General features: G+C 39.5%; 1 protein-coding gene and 1 long non-coding RNA gene across 2 annotated transcripts in view; one reads left to right on the forward strand and one right to left on the reverse strand.

Annotated features, from left to right (window-relative positions):
• The window catches only part of Sp4 (Sp4 transcription factor), a 68,587-nt gene that overhangs the window by 6,733 nt on the left and 43,320 nt on the right, over nt 1–18,534 (reverse strand). Inside the window, exons 4-5 of the mRNA XM_028880930.2 lie at nt 16,698–16,926; nt 10,096–10,295 (exon numbers count right to left, since the gene is read on the reverse strand). Coding sequence (XP_028736763.1) covers nt 10,096–10,295; nt 16,698–16,926 — 429 coding nt within the window. The remainder of the gene's footprint in view (nt 1–10,095; nt 10,296–16,697; nt 16,927–18,534) is intronic.
• On the forward strand, nt 9,195–10,213 carry LOC119089040. Its single transcript, XR_005092883.1, has 3 exons — nt 9,195–9,234; nt 9,924–10,003; nt 10,124–10,213. It is a non-coding gene; the product is annotated as an uncharacterized LOC119089040 (long non-coding RNA).

Genomic DNA, 18,534 nt, shown 5'->3' on the forward strand with positions numbered 1-18,534 from the left:
GCCTGGGTTTGAAAGATTATCTCAACTGTTTTCTTATGTCCACTCTTTATTATTTAACTTCTCATTTTGGATCTCTTCATTTTGTTTCTTAAGGTAGAAAATACTAGATTGCTGACTGAAAAAGAGGATTGAATGCTATAAATTGACTCTTTATCTGAATCTTGTAAATTGTGTGATGAAACTTTGCATTCAGTAGAAGCTATTTTCTAATTTCCCTTGAGACTTTCTCTTGGCCCATGGGTAACTCAGAAATATGCTGCTTGGTAATTTTATGCAAGTTAAAGGCCCGCATGGGTTATATAGTGAGTTCAAGGCCAGCCTGGGCTACAAAGCCTAGTTTTCCATTTCTGCCTCCATTTTTCATTCTTCTGTTTCCTTCCCACCCCACCTTGTATATGCATACAGTATACACACACACACACACACACACACACACACACACACACACACGCATACATGCAGACACACATAGCCATATATATACAGGGCCTCAATTATATAGCTCTAGCTGGCCTGGAATCCACTATGTAGACTGATGAACACTGAACTCACAGAGATCTACCTTCCTAGTGCTGTAACTAAAAATGTGCACCACTATGTCAGGCTCTAACTTAATTTTTTGTTAATTAATATTGTTCTCCCTTCACTTCACATTTATTTCTAGTAATAATGCTTTACCATGAAGAACTTTTGGATATAAAAGTATTATCATGAAGTATTTCTTCTGGTGAAAAATCTGATGGTAAAAATTCTTAATTTGATTTCCTCTCGAAAAAGTCTGTCAGAAGAAATGGATCAGTGGGCAAGAGCACTTGTGCAGCCATGAGGACCTGAATTTGGATCTTCAGATTCCAGCACCCATGAAACACGTTGAGGGTGGTCTGCACACACCTGTAACTCCAACACTGTAGTGGGGTGGAAGAATGACTTGGGCTTGCTGGCTCTCAGCCTAGCCCCGTGAGCCACAGGTCAGGGAGAAGCCCTGCCTCAGAGGAATAAGGCAGAGAGTGAGAGAGCAAATATCTGATGTCCTCTTCTGGCCATGCACACAGGAGTGTGCATGTGCACACACACAGATGCACATACCATACATACAAAACACTTTTTGTTTGTTTGTTTGTTTGTTTGTTTTGAGACAGGGTTTCTCTTTGTAGCTCTGGCTGCCCTGGAACTCACTCTGTACACTAGGCTGGCCTCTGACTCACAGAAATCCACCTGCCTCTCGAGTGATGGGATTAAAGGCGTGCTACCACACCTGGCTTACAAAACACATTTTTAAAAAGGACTCTTAACATGTAGCCCAGGTTGGCCAGAAATTTATGAAGTAGCCCAGGCTGTGTTCCTGTTCTTCTTCTTCCTCCTCCTCCTCCTCAGCTCCTTAAGTTCTATGGGATATGCTACCATAGCTGGCTAAATGGTCCCAGTTTGCTTTTGATAACAGGATATCCTCCCTTGCTCCTCAACCACCATAATTTTTAGGGGAACCTACTATCATTCAAATTTTCATTTCCTCTATACATCAATGTATCATTGTTCTTTCAGTGCCCTTCAAGATTCTCATCATCTCTGATCTGAGCAGGCTGTTCCTGTGACACTTCTGGGCATGTTCTCCTTTTACCTATCTAGGATTTACCTAACTTCTGGATCTCTAATAAATATGGATCTCTAATAAATACCTAATATGGGAAACCTTGGACATTTTATATTGTTTTTTTTTTTCCTGTATCAAACTTTTCCCTTCTTTCCAATAACACAAACTTGAGACCCTTTATTTCTGCTCCACATATCCTTGTGGTCCAGCTCACTCTCTTGCTGTCTTAATCTATTCCCTTTGCCTTTCAGAATTCACAATTTCTACTGCTCTATCTTCAACTGCACCGCTCTCCTGTTATAGTCCCCATCTGGCTACTGAACATTTAGTTATTTTTTTACTTTGAATATTGTACTTTTCCACTGGGGTATGTCCTATAGTTTTAATTTGTCTAATTACAATTGTCCACTTTTCCATTCTTTTCAATCATGTTTGCTCCTTGGCAGTCCATGGACCATGTTTTTAATGGCTGCTTTAAAGTCTGATAAATTCTTAAGTCTGGATTATCTTAGCATTCTATTGTACTCTGAAAAGTTTAGATTTTATGCTGTGGAGATTATGAGTCCTTTAAAATCTTCTGGAAAATGTTTTCATATTAGAAGATAATTCCATTTAAGTTCACTCAGACTCAGTCTCATTCTTCTTTTCTTGAGTTTCCAAGTTTCAATATTAATTCCTTTTTGAAGGCATTGTTCAAGGGCTAGGGAGATGTCTCAGTGGGCAAGCGCACTTATTAGACAAGCACCAGAACCTGAGTGTGTATTCTAAATACAAATAAATAAATAAATAAATAAAAATACCAGAGTTTGGCTGTGCAAGCTGTAACCCCAGCACTGTGGAATGAACTGACAGGTGAATCCTGGGAGCGTGATGGTTAGCTGACCAGCCTAACCACAGACCAGTCTAAACCGTGAGCTGATGGTTCTGTGAGAGAGGCTGTGTCAGGGCACTAAGACGGAGATTGATACCTTCCTCTGGTTTCTGCATATGTGTGCATGGATGTATATACACCTGTAACTTATGTGTATTTAATCTCTCTCTCTTTCTCCTCTCATACATGCACATGAGTGTGTGCACACACACACATGCACATGCACACACCCACCCACCACAGAAAGATATAGAGAATGTGCACATGTAAGAATTAGGCAGTGGTTTTAAGGTTTTGTGTCATTCTATGTTGACCCTGTGTATGCACAGCTCAGGAATGAGCCAGCATTTCTTCTGTTCTACACACAGAATTAGTGATCAGCTTTTATCCTGTTTTCCAAGTGTATCTTTTTCTGATTTCATCAGCCAGAAAGCCAGGTTTCTGTGGCCTCTTGTAGCATCTGGGGCCACAGTTTGAGTAACACGAGAGAAATATAATAGTGATTCCACTCACACAGCATGGTAAACACAGCCCCCACTTCCTGGATCCTCTGGCTGGAGATACGAGTGTATAAAACCTTTTTGGTACCTGTGTTGCCACTGCTGTAACGAAATGGGCCTGGTGTGGGGGCCCACCGTCTCCTCTTCTGACTTCTCTAGCTATCTACCTGGAATTTCTCTTATTTCCTGTTGCCTGCACCTCTAAGCATTGACTCATAGGATCAACCCTGGGAAACGAAGCAGACAGAACATGTGACACGAACCTGCACTGGGTGCTTACTAAGTTTGAGTTCACGCCTCATTGTCTGCTTTGTCTCTCTCATCATTTAGGTAAGAAAACAAGCAAACTACTCAGTTATAAAATGTGGCCCCTGATGCCAAGAGGCTGAAGACACTGATTCATTTTGGCTGCTGGTCAAGTCACAGGAAATAGTTCTGACTATTATACAAACTGAAGCAGCAAACAGCTGTATAAAAATTCTGGGGGAAATTTTTAATGTACCTATAGAGTTTCTGATCTTCTCTATTTCATCAATAATACTTTTTCTTTGTATATGAAAACCACAGGCATTTTAATTATCAACTTTCCTTTCCACTTAAGCTTATAATTACATACAACTTTATATGGGATAAAAGAATAAATTGTACATATTGTAAAACTCTGAAGTCTACTGTAAATAGCGTTTTAGGAGCACCTCTGGGTTTTTCTTAGCTGGTGAAAAATAATAGATGTGGTTGAAGATGAAACCTCCCTGTGACATTATTTATCAGAAATCATCCCTGGATTGATTACTTCTTGGAACAATGTCATTGGTCAATAAAATATTCTAAAAAAAAAAAAAAAAAAAAAAAAAAAAAAGCAACATGCCCACAGTAAAATATTCACAGAAATGAGCTATCCTATTACAATTACATTTATGATATATGTACAATCTATATCCTTATTATGTGCAACAAACACTTGTTTCTATTCCTGTAATATTTTCCAATTAGCAGGAAAGGTAAATATAATTCCTTATTGTTTAAGATGGCAACACAATCACACCAGACTGTCTTCCACTGAAACACCATTAGATTAACAGTGATGGGAAAAGGGTTGGGGCTTAAGTCTACAGCATAAAAAAAAAGACAGAGTAGAAAGTCATTAACAAAATAATGATTGTATTGCATCTGAAAACTAGAGATTATCATTAAGAAGCTGTGTTCTAAAAGAGAGTCAATTTTGTGCAGAAACCCCTGTGATGTCTAAAACCAATGATAAAATTAAGGTCTATTCATAAAGGTTTTGTTTGTTTGTTTTTCTTTTGAGGTAGGGTCTCTGTATGCCCGGTTGGTCCAGAACTTGCTATGCAAATCAGCCTGACTCAACTCCCGAGATTCACCTTCCCCTGCCCCAGAGGACTGATATTAAGGGAATGAACCACCAGGCCAGGCATTATTCATAAAATTAACTTGAGTGTCACAGATTCAGGCAAAATATTTCAGGATGTATATCTAAAGAGAGGTTACCCACAGCATCTGTGGTAGTCATCACAAGAAAAATAAAACAACAACAAAAAAAAACGAAAAACAGGGCCCAGTGATTTTCTCCTGGTGAGGAAGAGCCTCCTTCACAAGTTTTAGGTACTATTGATTTTTAAATACTCTGTGCACAGATCATTACAAACTTTACATTATTTTAGCAAAGCAGATTGATCCTTACTACTTTCAAAAGGGATTAAAAATAACTTATTTACCTACTCACAGTCAATCAATGTGTTTCTTTTGAGAGTGGTGGCTAAATATTGAACAAAAAGATTCTTGCCATGAATGATCAAGGCTTTCAACTGAAACACATTCAACTTTTAATCAATACTTATTTCAAGGTATTTTGTTTGATACTGTTTTCAACAAACTTAACAAGCACTTGGCATGACTATTTTCAACTCTTTTTTTTTACCATGTAATATCATTTTAATTTTATACAATAAATAATAGTCAAATTTTAATCAGCAGTGTTTCATAGTGCTAATCAATTAGAGCTTTTGTTTTCCTGCTTTGGTTTAATTTTTAAAAGTTTATTTACATTTTGTTTAGGCTTGCTACAGATCTCAAAGATCTTTAAAAGTCCTCTTTATAAGCACATCAACGCTGGCTTAGTATTTTTGGTGCCAAACAGGTTTTGCCTTCTTTCACTGCAGTGCTGAGACCAGTACCTCCTGCATGCTAAGCAAGCATTCTACTACCAAGTCCCAATATCAGTCCCTAATATGTTTTATTTAATATTTCCCATCATTAAATCCTTAAAAAAAGATGTTTTAAAAAATATGTGAATGCAACTCTGTTTATGGAGGAGTACATGTACATGAACACCAGTACTTGTGGAAGCTAGATGATGAAGTTGGATTCCCTAGAGCTGAGTAAAAGGTGCTTGTGAATTGCCCTACACTGATGCTGGGAAATGAACTCGGGCCCTCTGCAAGAGTAGCACAAACTCTTAATGATGAGCCATCTCCCTAGTTCCCTTAATATGGTTTAATTAAATAATTGTATGTAGGATAACATGTATTTAAAATATTTATATCAATAAACATAAAGTACAACTGATTTTGAGTTAGTAAGATAGCAGATGTTTATGATTTAGATCATATTAAAAGGAGAGAGAGAAAGATAGGGGGAGAGGGAGGGAGGGAGGAGGGAGGAAGGGGAAAGGAGAGGAGGAGGGAGAGAGAGGTGAAGGATGCAGCTCAGATGGCACAGTGCTTAGCAAGCACAAGCCCCTGCTTCAACTCCCAGCATGGCATGAACAGGGCATGATGGTGCATGGCTGTACTCCAGGCCCTTAGAAGGTGGAAGCAGGTGGATTAGGAAGTTCAGAAGATAAGAAGATCAAGTTGCTGGGCAGTGGTGGCACACGCCTTTAATCCCAGCACTCGGGAGGCAGAGGCAGGCGGATCTCTGTGAGTTGGAGGCCAGCCTGGTCTACAAAGCAAGATCCAGGAAAGGCTCCAAAGCTACAGAGAAACCCTGTCTCGAAAAACCAAAACCAAACAAACAAACAAAAAGAGATCAAGTCATCCTCAGATACATAGAAAGTTTGATGCTAGCCTGGGATACATGAGACCCTGTCTTGAGGAGAAGGGTTGCCCTAAATTATTAATATTTGATTTTGAAGCATTTATGTTTTGTGTATCTGTATGAGTATGGATGTGTAATGTAGAAGACTTTACAAACCATCAACTCAAACAAAACAATCACAAAGCAAAGCTTCAGATCAAACAAATGGCAATTATTCTTGGGTTCTTTAACCTTTCCCACTGCAAATCCAGGGAAGAGATACTACATCTTCTCATATGCATAAATAGCCGAGTAGTTTTCAAGAACAGACACAACATTGTCACAGGATTAATTTTGAATCACATCATATTTGATAAATGTCAAGAATGAAGTGGCATTAGAAATACCATGCAATACTAAGAGATTTAAAAATGTAAAAATCAAAATTCAGAGGTAACATAATGCTAAGCTCCTGGACAGAGCAACACACTAATGCTCATTTGTGTTGCTACTCCATGGGCATGTCAAAGTGGGTCATTCTGTGTTTGGGATTTGTGATTTATTTAACAACCTATGGTGCTGGAGATGGAGCCCAGGGTCTCCATTGCTCATAGTCATCCCCAGACCACTGAGACTGTTCTCTAACCTGCAGGACGGGGCATGTTTCTATCTCATGGTGTTGCTTTAGCACCAAATGAGTAACACATTCAAATACATAATAAACAGCAGCTCACAAGAAAGGCCACTTCTAGGATGTCCCCTGTATTCAACATACAACTTTAGCTTGTGTAAGTTAACTTCTAACTCAAAAGGTACTCAGTAAGAACCAGGCACATTCTAAACAGAAGGTGAGTGCCTGAATGTGCTTTCAACAGATGCCAAGATTAAATACAGCTTACAGTAATTAAAATGGGATGTTACTGGTACAGAAATTGACAAATAGTAAAAGCTTTGTTAACAGGGGACCCAGAAATTATAGAGGACAGTTTGAGAAAAATGTTAGTGCAAATTAGGACAGAAAAATAAACTAAGTCAAAAAAATAGCTTTTCACTTGGAAAAAAATTACAGCCTCAATTCACACACACACACACACACACACACACAGAGAGAGAGAGAGAGAGAGAGAGAGAGAGAGAGAGAGAGAGAAAGAGAGGGGGAAAGAGGGGGGGAGAGAAAGAGACAGAGAGACAGAGACAAAGACAGAGACGGGGGGGGGGGGGGGGGGGGGGGGGGGGAAGGAAACAAAATCACCCTTCTGGGCACTCTAAAGACCAAACTGGAGGCAAAAACAAAAAACTCAAGGCTGTAAGAAAAAATGTTTCAAATGAGATCCAACTATCTTTGACTTGAATTTTTTTCATTAAAAAAGATTTTGTGCCGGGCGGTGGTGGCGCACGCCTTTAATCCCAGCACTCGGGAGGCAGAGGCAGGCGGATCTCTGTGAGTTCGAGGCCAGCCTGGTCTCCAAAGCGAGTTCCAGGAAAGGCGCAAAGCTACACAGAGAAACCCTGTCTCGAAAAACCAAAAAAAAAAAAAAAAAAAAAAAAAAAGATTTTGTAACTAAATATATAAAACTTCTATATGACAAAAGATAACACAAAACATGGGGGGGGGGACTACATAAATTACATGACTGAGAAACACCCCAGAAGAAAAGTGAGACGTATAATGACAAAGAAGAATAGCCAACACACATAAAGAGATGCTTGATCTCAGGAAAAATCACGGAAAGTACAAACTTTAAAAAGAGAAACTGTTTTAAATAGATACAAACTTCTGGAGCTGGCACTACAGTAGTGAGAATGTGTGAACACAAACTTCTAATCACCACTAGTCAAGGAGAAATGTTAAGTAGTCATTTTAGAGACCCTATTACCAAACACACATGCTCTATGATCTAATGCTCTTGCCCCTTGAACATGTCCAATACTGTCAAAGCAGCAAAGAGCCTACTAATAACCAACGGTGTGGGAGAAAGAATTTAGTGCAGTGTGGTAGTCATGTGACAGAATACTGCGTATCTCTTAAAATAAAGTATGTAGAATGACACTGTTATGTAACATTTAATGACCTGTATAAAACATGACTTTCTATGTAGACCCACAAGTAGTATACATGAGTATTAAAAATATACTAGGAATATGACACCAAATCACAGACCAATGGTGGCCGTTGTCTTTGATAATGACTTCCTTAGTGAGGTGATTACTAAAAATAACAAAAAAATATAACTGTAAAAGAATGTTAAGTGGATATTTGTTATATTATTCTTGACATTTCCTGGGTTTATAAAGACAAAATGGAGACTACTCAGTCACCAAAATGACCACCTACCAGGCACTCAAAGTTACCGCTGCCTACCTACTGCGTGGTCAGGGACTTGTGTTCTAGTGTTCCTTTTACCAAAACTGGAGGTAGTACCCAGAGAAGAGCCATGCTGGTTCCTATCACAGTTTACAGAGGCATGAAATGACAAATGAATGGTCCAGGTCCAGTCCCTTCTTGCAGCCCTGGGTGTTACTGGTGGCATCATCACTGGAACACCAGGACTAACTACTTCCCTAATTATTTACTATCAGCTCTCCTCTCAGCTCATCCAGGAGCTCCAACAGGTGCTCAGATCATCCTCAGCCTCTAGGGCCAGAGTGGCTGGCTGCCATGGTGCTACAGAATTGGCAAGGATCAGATCTACTAACAGCGAAGGGTGGTCTGTTGTGGAATATTAGTTTAAGATGTGTTACATTCGTTTATGCTGTGGAATATTTGTTTAAGGATACAAAGACATGTTGCATTCTTTTATGTTGCATTTGCTTAACTCTGTCAAGCTGTGTTACTTTGCCTGCCTAAAACACCTGACGGTCTAATAAAGAGCTGAAAGGCCAACAACAAGGCAGAAGAAAGGATAGGTGGGGCTGGCAGGCAAAGAGAATAAATAGAAGGAGAAATCTAGAGAGGAGAAGGAGCGAGAAAAGGAGAAGAGGAGGACACCAGGGATCAGCCACCCAGTCACACGGCCAGCCATAGAATAGGAAGGAAAAAGATACATATGCTGTGGGATGTCTTTCTGTATGCTGTGAATATGTGTTGCTATGATTGGTTAATAAAGAAGCTGTTCTGGCCTATGGTGAGTCAGGTTATAGCCAAGCAGGAAATCCAAGAGAGAGACAGGAAGGAGAAATGCAGAGGCAGAGGAGACACCAGCCTGCCCCCCAAGGAGCAGCATGCCAAAAGACTGGTAATGCCATGGCCACAGGGCAATACATAGATTAATACAAATGGGTTAATTTAAGATGAAAGAGCTAGCTAGCAAGAATTCTTAGCCATAGGCCATACAGTTTGTAATTAATACTAAGCCTCTGAGTGATTATTTTATAAGCAGCTATGGGACTGTGGGTGAGAGAGATCTGTCCTAATCTCAGGCCAGGTGGGACACAGGAAATCATTCAATTACATATAAAGAATAAAGAAAGGTAAAAAGCTAAGAGGTAAAATGTAGTTAAAGAGATACAAGATAATTTAAGGTAGAAAAGCTGGCTAGAAACAAGCTAAGCTAAGGCCAGGCATTCTTAAGAAAGAATAAATCTCCGTGTATCCATGTATTTATTTGGGAGCTGGGTGGCGGGCCCCCAAAAAGTAAAACAACAACAACAAAAAAAACCAAACCAAAACAAAAAAAACCAACTACAGTGGTCTTTGCCTCTTCCTCAGGGAGAAATGTTGCTTCTATGTCAAGCAATTAGGTATGCTAAAAGATAAGATCTGACATCTGATGCCTCTGGTTGACGGATGGTTGACAGTCTAATACTGAAGATACTGCCTATCTTAACCCCCTTTCTCCTCCTTAAAAAATGCTTAAAATCATAATTCAATTCTCTTCTTACACATTTAAACTTATAAAAACATTGTATGTATTTAACATCCTAGAAAGCAAAAGGAACAAATTCCAGGTCACATAAACACGGAGACAGAATTTAAGAAGTAAAATAAATGTCCATTAAAAGGAGGTAAGGAGTCTTGACCTTCAGCAGTGTGACTCTCAGTAAGCACTGGAACACTGGAAGAAAGAACAGCTGCAGCCCGAGATAAAGTGACTAACCTGTGTGGGTCCTTCTGTGTCTCTGCAGCTCATCGCTCCGTGTGAATCTTTTGCCACAGAACATCCAGTTGCAGATGAAAGGCCTTTCTCCAGTGTGCCAGCGAAGATGTGCTCGGAGGTGAGAGGTCTTGCCATACACTTTCCCACACCCTTCAATGTGGCAAACGTGCTGCTTCTTCTTTCCTGGCTCACTGCTGCCCCTAACAGAACAAAACCAACAGTCATACCCCAAACTCAGATTCTGTCAGTGCCAATGGTAGGTCATTTACATACAGGGCTCCCTCCCCTCCCACCTCCCAATCAAACTGCCACTATCTTCCAGAGAGGGGCGGGGCACAGTGTTCCTCACTCTACTGCCAGCTATCTGTACTGAGGCAGAGTCCCAGGGAAGTGTGGCTAAGAGGCACCCAGTGCCCAGTCCATGGACAGGAGCTCCACATTAGTTGTGACATGATGAAAATGATACGGTCCAGGTAGGACTTTCATGCACAGTTCACAAATTAGAGCCATCAGGCTGGGAGAAGCAAGGTTAAGAAGACATGAGCATATTGCTGCTCTGCCTTCAATAGGGGATCACTTTCCAATTTTCCAACAAAGAGCCTTGATTCTGATATTCTACCCAGAATGAGCTCCAGATCTCCTCAAAGAAACCGACAATCTGCAAGAGAGCTGAAGTTGAACTGAAGGGCTCATTTTAAAAAGGAAATAACTGTTGCAAAGGTAGCCGGGGAAAGATACATGGTCATTGGAGATAAACCACAGGCTGGCTAGTCTGTGGAAAGAAGCCAGGATAGAAAGGAGAGTGAGCTTTGAGATTAGAAAAATTTCAAACACATGCTCCCAGAACTCAGCAAAACGATAAGCCTTCAGCTAAATTAACCAAGACAAAAAGACTCAATAAATTCCCTCATAAATAAAAATCATTATCAATCTCACAAAAGTAAAAATGATCTTAAAGGAACATTAGGAATAGATCTTTTATCAACCACTTAGATGAGGCAGACAAGTTCTTAAACAGAAAATTTAAAAACTGACACAAACAAAAACAAGAGATCAATCAAAATAAACGTATAACTAAGAGTTAGTCAGAACTACATAAAGTCGAGCGTCAGAAAGCTTTACTGATGAAATCCCGCCCCCCAATATATATAATTGTTTGTTTGTTTTTTTAGACAAGGTCTCTCTCTACAGCCCTGGCTGTGCTGGAACTCACTATGTAGACCAGTCTGGCCAAAAACTCAGAAGAGATCTGCCTGCCTCTGGGATTAAAGGCATGTACTACCATAACTACACACACACACACACACACACACACACACACACACACACACACACAGCACCAGCTTTTCAAAGACTTGTTCAAAAAACAAACCTGCAGGGTACACTTTCCAATTCATCTTATGAGACCAATATTATCAACAACAAAAGAAAACTCAAAAAACCCAGAGACCAGCACCTCATGGACACAGACGAAAAGGACCCTCGACATCATCAAACTAAGCAGTGTGTGGTGGCACATGCTTATGGTGCCAGGATTCTCCGGAGGCACAGGCATGAAAGACTGTGAGGCTGGCAGAAGAAGGGGAGTGGGGAGGAGGAGAGAAAAGGGGCAGCAAACTAAATTCCAGTCACCTATAAAAAGAATTATACACCATGACCAGGAGGATTTTTACCATAAACATGCAAAAATGATGACTTGTAACAACTACTTATGTTACAAACTATACATAATTTTCTTAAAAATTCACGATCATTTTAACAAACGCAATGAAGTGTTTGACCTAAAAATCCTTCTGTGATTAAAATGAGGAAGAAAAGTGCTTCCTCAACTTGATCCAGGGTTCTAGAGCTAGAGTCATATTTAAAGAGTTACAAACTAGATGACCCCCCCCCAACCAACCAACCAACCAAACTCCCCCATCTCCTTATCCAATCAACTTTATGTTGTCTCTCTCTTTTTCAAAAGAAAGAAAAATGACAAAATTAAAAATCAGAACAGGCAAAAGACCAAGAAGACAAAAATTGCCACAACAAAAGAAAATGTAATAAAAATAGAGTTAGTTTTGTGTTGGCCAACTATTCCTAGGCATGGGGCCTGCCCTGGAGTATGGTTGATATATGCAGCAACACTCCATTAGAGAAAACTGATTTTCCCTTTGCTAGTGGCTATCAATTACAAACAGCTTCTTGGTTAGGGACAGGGACCCCATGTCCACTCCCTCCTCTCAGTGCTGCAACCCCATCTGGCTTGAACCTGTGCAGGTCTTGTGCATGTTGTCAGTCTCTGTGAGTTCATGTGTGGAAGATACTATTTCCTTGGACTCATTCCCTGGCTCATACAGTCTTTCTTCCTCCCCTTTTACACATACCCCTGAGTCAAAAGGGGAGGAGTTTGATAAAGACATCCCATTTAGGACTGAGTCCTCCAAAGTTTCTCACTCCCTGCACACTGTAAAATTATGGATCTGTGTTAATTCCCATCTACTGCAAGAAGTGTCTCTGATGAAGTTTGAGTGAGGCACTGACCTATGGGTATAGCAATATGTCACTAGGAGTCATTTCACTGCCTATGTTCCTTTAGCAGAAGAGTAGTAGTCAAGTCTTCCCTTAAGCTCATGTTCTATCTAGTCTTAGATTCTTGGCCACTTCATCAGTTGCAGGTATGGGTTCTATCTCATGGAGAAGACCTTAAATACAATTTTTAAAAAGTGGTTGATTGTTTGTATAACATTTGTGCCCCATTGTACTAGTGTATCTTACAAGCAGGTTGCAGGGTTTGTAGCTGGGTTATCTATTTCTTGCAGTATGCAAAATATTTTCTAGTACCATGAATGCTAATCAGTAGGAGTGAAGCTTCTTATTAGGTACCAGTATGCCTTTTACATGTTTGATGGTGTAAATATTGTCTTCAGAAATAGGGTCTTATAAATTATAAGTTGTGGAGAGCAAACAATAACCTTGGCAATAACCTGTGATGTTTGGGGGATTCGATAGAACCCCTTTGGTAAATTACTCAATAAGATGTAAGCCTGCAAGCACCTGTATGCACCCATTCCTAGCACTGAAGGTATTAATTAGTGGCATAAGATGTCTAGTTGGGGCATTGTCTCCCCTGTTATTTAGTGACTCCATTTAAATTCCATTCATATACGTATATATTAGGAAGCTTCTACAGTAGTAAGTTTCCATGTTTTTTCAAATGGCCTTTAGTGTTAGCTGTTCCTCCTCATCTCCTCACTCTTCCTTCCTATCCCCTTCCCTATTTAATCCTCCTATTCTAGTAGCCCCTCTATTTCTCCATAGCTTTAATTTATCTCCCCTTACGTGGGAAATTATCTCTTCTCCCCTGGTCCCTTACTAGGTACTTAACCTCTGTGGTTATTTGGATTGTAGCATATATTTTGAAAGCTTAAAGCTAACATCCACATATAAGAAAGAACATAGATATCTGTCTTTTGGGGTCTGGATTACCTTACTCAGCATGATGTTTTCTAGCACCACCCATTTATCTTCAAATTTCATTTTTCTTAACAGCTCAACAATATTCCACTGTGTAAAGGTACCACATTCTCATTACCCATTCATCAGCGGATGGACATCTGGGCTGTTTCCAACTTCTGTCTATTATGAATAGAGCAGCAATAAACATAGACGAGCAGTATCTCTGTAGTAGGGTATAGTCTTTTGGGGTATAAATGCCCAGGAGAGGGATAGCTGGATCTTGAAGTAGATCAAGTCCCAGCTTCCAGAGGCATCTCCACAGTTTCCCATAATGGCTGTACAGATTTCCACTCCCACCAGCAACAACCCTTTCCCTGCATCCTCACCAATGTGAGCTGTCATTTGTTTTATTGATCTTAGCCATTCTGACCAGTAGGAGATGAAATCTCTCAAGGTGGTTCTAATTTCTCTGATGGCTAAAGATGTTGAACATTTTTAAAAAGTGTTTCTCAGTCATTTGTGCTTCATCTTTTGAAAACTCTCTGCTTAGTTCTGTACCCCACTTTTTAATTGGGTTATTTTCTTGATGTTCAGTTTTGTTAGTTCTCTACATACTCTAGACACTAACTCTCTACTGGATGTATGGCTGGTAAGTTGTCTGAATGACAGTGTCCTTTGCCACACTGAAGCTTTTCAGATTCATGAGGCTCCCTTTATTTTTTTTTTAATCATTTAATTTGTGAATTCTGCTTGCATGTCTGTCTGTGTATCTCCTGCATGACTGATGCCTGCTAAGTCCAGAAGAGGGTGTTGGATTTCCTCGAACTAGAATTACAGACAGTTGTGAGCTTCCATGTCTCTCCAGCCCTGAAGTGCCTTTTACTAGTCATTAGTCTTATGTGCTATCTGTGTTCTGTTCAGAAAATCTTTTCCTGTGACAATGAGTTAAAGCCTATTCCATGTTTTTTCTTCTATCAGATTCAAGACATCAAGTCTTATGTTGGGGTCCTTGATCCACTTGGAGTTGAGTTTTGTGTAACATGATGAATACCATCTTTTTTCCAGTGTGTATTTTTGGTTTATAGAAATCTTCAATTTTTAAAAGATGTGTATGAGTGCTTTGCCTGCCCGTATGTCTGCATACCACATGTGTGTAAGTGCCTACAAAGGCCAGAAGAATTTTGGATCCCCTGGGAATGGAGTTACAGACAGGTGTAAGCCACCATGTGGGTGATGGGACTTGAACCTGAGTCCTCTGGAAGAGCAGTCAGTGCTCTTAATTGCTGAGCCATCTCTTCAGTCCAATATATATAGAACTCTTAAGCAACTATTAAGAAAACCACAAGAAGAAATCAACATTCCACAATATAAGATCAGTACACAAAAGCCAATGTGATTATGTACACTTAGAAAAAGAAATTAAAAAATGGCTTCATTTATAATAACACCAGGAAGATTTAACAGGAATAAATTTAACAAATGCTAAGCTTACACTCTAAAAAAAAATTACAAAATACTGATGAAACAAATTAGCAAAAATCTAAATAAACAGAAAGGTGTTCTTTGTATGGACCTGAAGACCCAATATTGTTGTCACTACCCGCAAACTGACCTGCAGTTTCACCTCAATTCCCATCAGAATACCACTTCCCATCTCGGTAGAAACTGACAAGCAATGCTAAAATTCATACAGAATCCCCAGTGTTGCTAAACACTTAAAGCAATTTTGAGAAATGGAAGCCAAGACCATTCAAGAGAGAAAATAAATTTCAGTAAATGACGCTGGGTGTACCCTTCCTTCATATCACATCAGAAAAGGGAACCAAGAATTATTATATCTAAATCTCAGAGTAAAATCTATAAAACTCAAAAACAAAACTATGAACATTCATTAGATTTGGCAATGAATTCTTCAACATGACATTAAAAACAAAAGCAAACAAGGGAGAAGAAACAAAAAATTATACTTCAAAAGATTTTGTGCTTTGAAAGATGTAATCTTGACAGTATATGGTCATTCCACCCACTAGGAAACGATATCTCCAAAATCATGTCCTTGTGAGATCTTATACCCAGAATATATAAAGAACTACTCTTCAGTGATTTTTAAAAATGACTGCAATTAAATGTGGAAAAAGGATCTAAATACACATTTCTCCAAAGATACACAAACGATCAAAAACCACATGAAAAGATGATCAAATAATCACTAATCACTAAGAAAATTTCAATCAAAACCACACCTTGATATCACTTTCAGACTGAGTATTAAGCTGACTTTAAAAAAAAACAGGTAATGCCAAAGTCTAGCAATTCTACAGAGAAACCGGAACCTTCTTCATACAGTGCTGGTGGGAATATAGAATGGTACAGTCACTTTAGGAGATAGTGTGGCAGTTCCTTAAATGATTCAACAGTCACCACAAAGCTTGGCAACTCTATGTCTACATATACACACACACACACACACACACACACACAGAGAGAGAGAGAGAGAGAGAGAGAGAGAGAGAGAGAGAGAGAAGCTGAATGTGAATGTCTGCATGCACACTTTTATATACATGTATACACTGGTCATATGGTCATAATGGTCAATAAGGAAAGAGTTCTGCTATCAATTGATGGGATAAACAAGCACTACATATATACTAAATATTCCACACAATGGAATATTATTTGTTCACAGCAGAAATGAAGTATTGATTAGGCCATCAAAAAATTCAAATACTGTATGATTCCACTTGAATGAAATGCCCAGTATAGTAAAGTCTATAAATACAGAAATCAGTTTAGTAGAGCTGAGGAGTTTGAGGGACATAACTTTTCTTGAAGATGACAAAAGTGGTTTAAAACACTGGTGACAGCTGTATAACTGACTGATTACAAACTACTGCACTGTATATTGCAAACAGGCAAACAGCACGGAACAGGAGTTAGCTTGAAATCAATAAAGGTGTTCAAAGTTTTTCCCTAATAAATGAAAAAAGAAATTCATTTTTTAAAAATTATAAAACACAATGGAGAGGACTGTTCCTCACACAGCCCAACTTAACAACACTGCATTCCTGCTTCTGCGTGAGAATGCTCAGGAGGCTCCAGTGATTGGAAGTGGCCAATGACTGCTTAATACTCCAGAGAGCCAGGGTGAGAACGGCAGTTACCTTCCTTCTCCTTCCCTACAATTAGGACACGAGCAGGCAACTCTTCGAAGCCTTTTGCCAGGCTGCACCTCTGCATCAGAGGTCTGCTGGCCTTGCTGCAAATGCACTTGTGTGAGTTGGTCAGGACTAACAGCACCTATCGTAGCATTAGCAATCCCTCCGACTGCCACCGTTACAGGAGCTATCGTAGCTTGCTGGACTTTCACTCCGTCCTGTCCTTGCTGCTGACCTAAAAGAGAAAGAAAAACGGAGCATTAGAATGCTTCCTATTCCTAAAGAAATGATGAAAAAAATTCATATGGACATTTTAAAGCTCTAAAATGTTAGGTTTTTTTTTTAGCAATGCACAAAGAACAAAGGGGTTAATGATTTATACCAAGCTAATCCTTCCAAAACATACACTATTTATTTTAGGGACTCAATTTGTCATTTTCCAGCTGCTGGGATTATATATAAACATAACCACTTGACTGAAATACTGTGAGGACTCATGAGATACCTGTAAACACTCATCCCTAGATGGAAAATGCTATATAAACACAAACCATTATTACTTACAGTCAACAATATTATCTCATATGCCAAGAAAATACAGGAATAGCCGGGTGGTGGTGGTGCATGCCTCTAATCCCAGAGCAAGGTGGATCTCTGTGAGTTTGAGGTCAGCCTGGTCTACAGAGCAAGATCCAGGACAGGCACCAAAACTACACAGAGAAACCCTGTCTTGTGAAGAAAACAAAAACAAAAACCGAAAACAACAACAAAAGAAAAAAGAGAAAATAGAGGAATAAAAAAATCCTAGTGAAAGGATTAAGAATTAGGGACATTTCTCATTTCTAAACAAGCAAACACCTCCTTACTGATAACAATTTTTGCTTTATTTTTTAGTATACAACAGAATTAAATGTCTTATTACTTTATTCTTTTGAAACAGGGCATTGCTACATAGCACAGGCTGGCCTAGAGCTCACTACTTAACTCAGCTGGCTTCAAACTCACAATCCTTCTGCCTCACACTCCTAAATGCTCAGATTACAGGCATACTACCACCACATCCATCCTAAGTGGTTTAAATGCAAAATTAACAATGACATACATATAGTCACTACAACAAACATTTTTTTTTTTAACTTTAGTCTTTTCTTATGCTTTTGCTTTTAATCCTTGGACCGTGTCTCAGGTATATACTAACTTTGCTTCCTTACTAGGAAAATTATGAAAAATGCATAATATGACAGTGTTGTGGGATACTGGTACACTATATGAAGATGTATTTGTTGTGATTGGTGTAATAAAAAGCTGAATGGCCAATAGCTAGGCAGGACACATAGGTGGAATTTCTGGAGACAGGGAAGACTGGGAAGAAGAAGGCAGAGTCACCAGCCAGACACTGAGGAAGCAGCATGGGCAGTATGGAGATATGTGGTAATGAGCCACGTGACAGAATGCAGATTAAAATAAATAGGTTAATTTAAGTTGTAAGAGTTAGTGGGACAAGCCTAAACTAAGGCCAAGCATTCATAATTAATAAGTCTTAGTGTCCTTATTTGGGAGCTGACTGGCGGGACATAGACTCACTACATATGATGTTCAACGTGGAAGCTTGAATATCCACGGAGGGCCTGAGAAAACGGTCTCTCAGGTAGGGCAGGCTTGGTGTACAGAGGCGGGAATCTTTTAAAGAGGCCCTACAGTGCAGCAGAGCACTTGAGCAGCCAGTGTGCTAGGTAAAAATGCCTGCCGCATCATGGACACAGCAGCTTCCCAGAGCTGGGGCAGTAAACATGCTGGCATGAAGCTAGGCTCTGAGGGAACTGAAAAATGGGTGGGGCAGAGA

The sequence above is a fragment of the Peromyscus leucopus genome, chromosome 14 (assembly GCF_004664715.2).
Source record: "Peromyscus leucopus breed LL Stock chromosome 14, UCI_PerLeu_2.1, whole genome shotgun sequence".
Taxonomy (NCBI): Eukaryota; Metazoa; Chordata; class Mammalia; order Rodentia; family Cricetidae; genus Peromyscus; species Peromyscus leucopus.